The sequence below is a fragment of the Echinops telfairi genome, unplaced genomic scaffold, assembly GCF_000313985.2.
Source record: "Echinops telfairi isolate 266 unplaced genomic scaffold, ASM31398v2 ScPeMD7_18;HRSCAF=68, whole genome shotgun sequence".
NCBI lineage: Eukaryota > Metazoa > Chordata > Mammalia > Afrosoricida > Tenrecidae > Echinops > Echinops telfairi.
The window spans coordinates 51,467,797-51,471,571 of record NW_022103915.1 but is presented as its reverse complement, the minus strand read 5'-3'; the positions used below and the strand labels follow the sequence as shown (position 1 = coordinate 51,471,571).

The 3,775-nt window shown below is 41.7% G+C and overlaps 1 protein-coding gene across 1 annotated transcript in view; it reads left to right on the top strand.

Moving 5' to 3' along the window:
* The window catches only part of LOC123521401 (galectin-3-like), a 22,060-nt gene extending 21,128 nt beyond the window's left edge, over nt 1-932 (top strand). Inside the window, exon 3 of the mRNA XM_045287633.1 lies at nt 619-932. Coding sequence (XP_045143568.1) covers nt 619-774 — 156 coding nt within the window. The 3' untranslated portion in view covers nt 775-932. The remainder of the gene's footprint in view (nt 1-618) is intronic.
* Nucleotides 933-3,775: the final 2,843 nt, after the last annotated feature.

The following is a 3,775-nucleotide window of genomic DNA, read 5'->3' as shown; positions in this document are numbered from 1 at the left end:
AAAATAATAATTTATAAATTATCAAGGGCTCATGAGGGAGCGGGGAGGGAGGGGAAAAATGAGGACCTGATGCCGAGGGCATAAGTGGAGAGCAAATGTTTTGAGAATGATGAGAGCAATGAATGTACAAATGCGCTTTACACAATTGATGTATGGATGGATTGTGATAAGAGTCATATGAGCCCCTAATAAAATGATTGAAAAACAAGAATATGCTCCTCCTACGCTGACCCAAACTGGCCACTATCAATCACTAACAGTTGCCACTCTGTTAGGGCTTCCTACCATAGGATTGACGTTTATGTGTTTTAAATCATCAAAGAGCCCAAGACTTTTTTTTTCAGGAGTTCACTTTTGTTGTTGAGAACATACATAGTAAGCCACGCATCCATTCAAGTGTCATATGTACAATTCAACGGCATGCATGTGGACCGCTTAGTCATCCTTTCCTTTCTGCCTTCCCCTGTGTGATGCCGTCTAGTAATTTTGTCATTTCTCTTCTTTAATTGACATTTTTAATTAATATAGAGTCTTTTTTTTTCTGTCAAGTTCTTGTGTGAAGTGTTGGCTTTGACATGAGCAGGCATCTCTAACAGCTCTGGGTATGTGCCATTGCAGATCCAAGTACTGGCTGAAGGGGGCCACTTCAAGGTTGCCGTCAACGATGCTCACTTGCTGCAGTACAATCATCGGATGAGAAATCTCCATGAAATCACCCAACTGAAAATCTCTGGTGACATTGACCTCACCAGTGCTTCACATGCTATGATATAATCTTAATGGGGCAGGTATATATACATAAATGAAATTTGAATGTAAACGCTATACATTTAAAAGCTTCATGTTTCACTATGAGTGGAAAAAAAATAAGTTTATCCATTAGTAGCCATCTTGTAACTCATCCATTTAATAAATATTCTGAGTTATCCGTCTCTATATGTCATTGTAAGTAGTTTATTCTACATAATGCAGTGGACTCAATGGGAAAAGAAACCTGCAGCAATATTAATACTGCATTACCTAACCAAACCTAACCCACTGCCATCAAGTCAATTCCAACTCAGAGCAGCCCTGCATGGGGCTTCCAGGGCTATAAATCGTCATGGGAGCAGGCAGTCTCCTCTTTCTCTTGAAGAGCAACTGGTGGCTTTGAACCACCAACCTTGTGGCTAGCAGTCCAAAACTTACCTGACAGTGCTACCAGGGCTCTTTCACTACTGTTTTAGGACCTCCCATTTTTTCATATCCTTGCTAATAGGAGGCTTCTGGGATTTTCATGGGTCGCAATAGGAGGCGTGATCGGGATGTGACTCCTACTGATAGGTTAGGCTCCATCCCTACCTTTACCAAGGATTGACCAGTTGGCATAATTCCTAACCATCAGGAAGCCCAAAAGTTAAATATCCAAACCTGGAGTGGTCACAACACTGTATTTTATAAGAATACCAGACTTGTTTTTTCTTTTCTGCTGGTTTTATTGGCATTTGATATGGCATAATTCACATATCCTATAATTTCATGGTTTAATCACATTAAGAAGAGTTGTACAGTCATCACCACAATCAATTTTAGAACATTTTCTTCTTTCTGTACTCATTGTTGTTAGCTTGCTATTTCTCCCCAACCCCCCTTACTATGCCCCTAGGTAATTATTCATCCAGTCGTTGTGGTCTCTATAGATTTAGCTAACCTGGATTTTGTATTTAGGAAATCATATAAAACAAAAACAAGGAACAAACAAAAAACACAACAATGAATGACAAAATGAAAGGGGCAAACCTCGATTCCAAAGACGCAGAGGACAGGACAGGATGACCGCCAGATAACCAGTATAGGAATATCTCTTCAGCAGTTCCCAGAGAAGGGGCACTGTGAGGGATAGCCTGCCCTTCCCGGAAGTGAGGCTTGTAACAAAGCTAAGTCAACCAATTCTCTTGAAATGGAAGAGTAGCAACACCTGCTGGCAGACTCCTGTCTACCCTGTATCAGGGCACAAGTCGCTTCTGGGAAACACGCTCCCCAGCACAGCCCGTTTTGTCTGCCCCCCCCCCGAAGCAACCCAAGTACCCAAACCTCTTACCTCGTCGGCCTCTGGGAGATAGCTCTGTACGGACAACTCGTCACAGACATAGGCAATACTCAAGCATATGTTTCTGCCTCCGCACCACCCTTTTTCTCTCTCACTTCCTCTTTGTACCCAGCTTTGGTCCCCAGTGCCCTTCCCAACCCTTCTTGCCCTATCTCTCTTACACAGCATATATGTTCATAAAATAACAATCAAAGAGCAGGTTTCCCACCCCCACGTTGGTTTTAGCTTCTGCTTTATATTTTCTTTGGTGTTAGTATTTTTGTTCTATGACAATACTCTCATAATATTTTAGATATATCTCTGACTTCTTTTTCCAGTGCCCACCCTCCTGAGAGGACCTGTTCCCCCCCGCCCCTGCCAAAAAATAGACAGTTCTTTAGCTCTGATACAGCCACACAAACCAGGGCTCCCACCCTCTCTGAGAACACCGACACACCCACATTCATGTGGGCAGAGCAACATAAGTTAGCAGCCACATGCAGGGCTTTTGTCTCTTTCACCCCTGTCTGCAACTTCACCCATTATCTCTTTCTGCTCTCTCCTTGCCTCATGAAATATATTGCAATGGGACTTATTATTTCTGATTACGCCTCTTAAAGCACATTTTCCCATTATTGATACAAATGTTTTGCCCTTTCCAGACAGCGACTTTTGATTAGAATCATTACCTTTAAATAATCCTCTCCCTTACTTCCCCCTATCTTCTCCACTGACCTATCTCTCATCCTTTTTTTCTCCATTTCACCACTGTATATTTTCCAGCTTCTCTTAGACCTCAGCCATATCATGAAACAGAGCTAGCCACCTCTACCTGACCCAGCAGCTCACGCACTACTAATAGCTCTGCCACACGCTGGAAAACAGGTCAACCACAGAAAGCCAAAACAATCAAGAAAAACAAACACAAATAACCACAAGTCAACCAAACACAATGGTGTGCTCTGAAAAGTGGGCTATGAAACTAACAGATACACAAGAATCAGGTTCAGGTTCTATCAAGAGCTCTAGGGAGCACTCAAGAGAACAATGGAAGAAATTGAAAAACTAAAATCTTTAAACCAAAAGGAATCCCAAAAGACAAATAATGAGATATCAGACTTAGGCGACATAGTAAACGACTTGGAGAATAGAATTGAAGAAGGGGAAAATCAAATCAGTGAGCTTGAACACAATCACTCTGATTACAATCAATACGAGATATAATCAAAACCAATGGCCAAAAAGAATCAGAGTAAAGCCTGAGGATCATGTGGGACACCATCGAGAGCAACCACCGTGTCTCATCAGGATCTGCTAACAAGAAGAAACAAACAAACAAACAAAATCTACAGAGAAAATAGTATGAGAAATCCTAGAAGAAAATTTCCCTAACATCACAGATGAGGAAAAAATAACTATTCAAGAAGCCACAAAGAACTCCAACTATGATGGATCCCCAAATAAAACATCATGCCATATCAGAGTCAATCTATGCGTTTTCAAGGAAAAGGAGGATCCTGAAGGTAGCTGGAGAAAAGAGATCAGTCACCTGCAAAGGAAGACTGATGAGGATCAATTCAGCTGTCTCAGCAAAACTATGAGGGCAGACGGCTATCAAAAGATATAGCGTCTGGGGTCTTAAAAGCTTGAAGGTAAACAAGCGGCCATCTAGCTCAGAAGCAACAAAGCCCACATGGAACAACATAT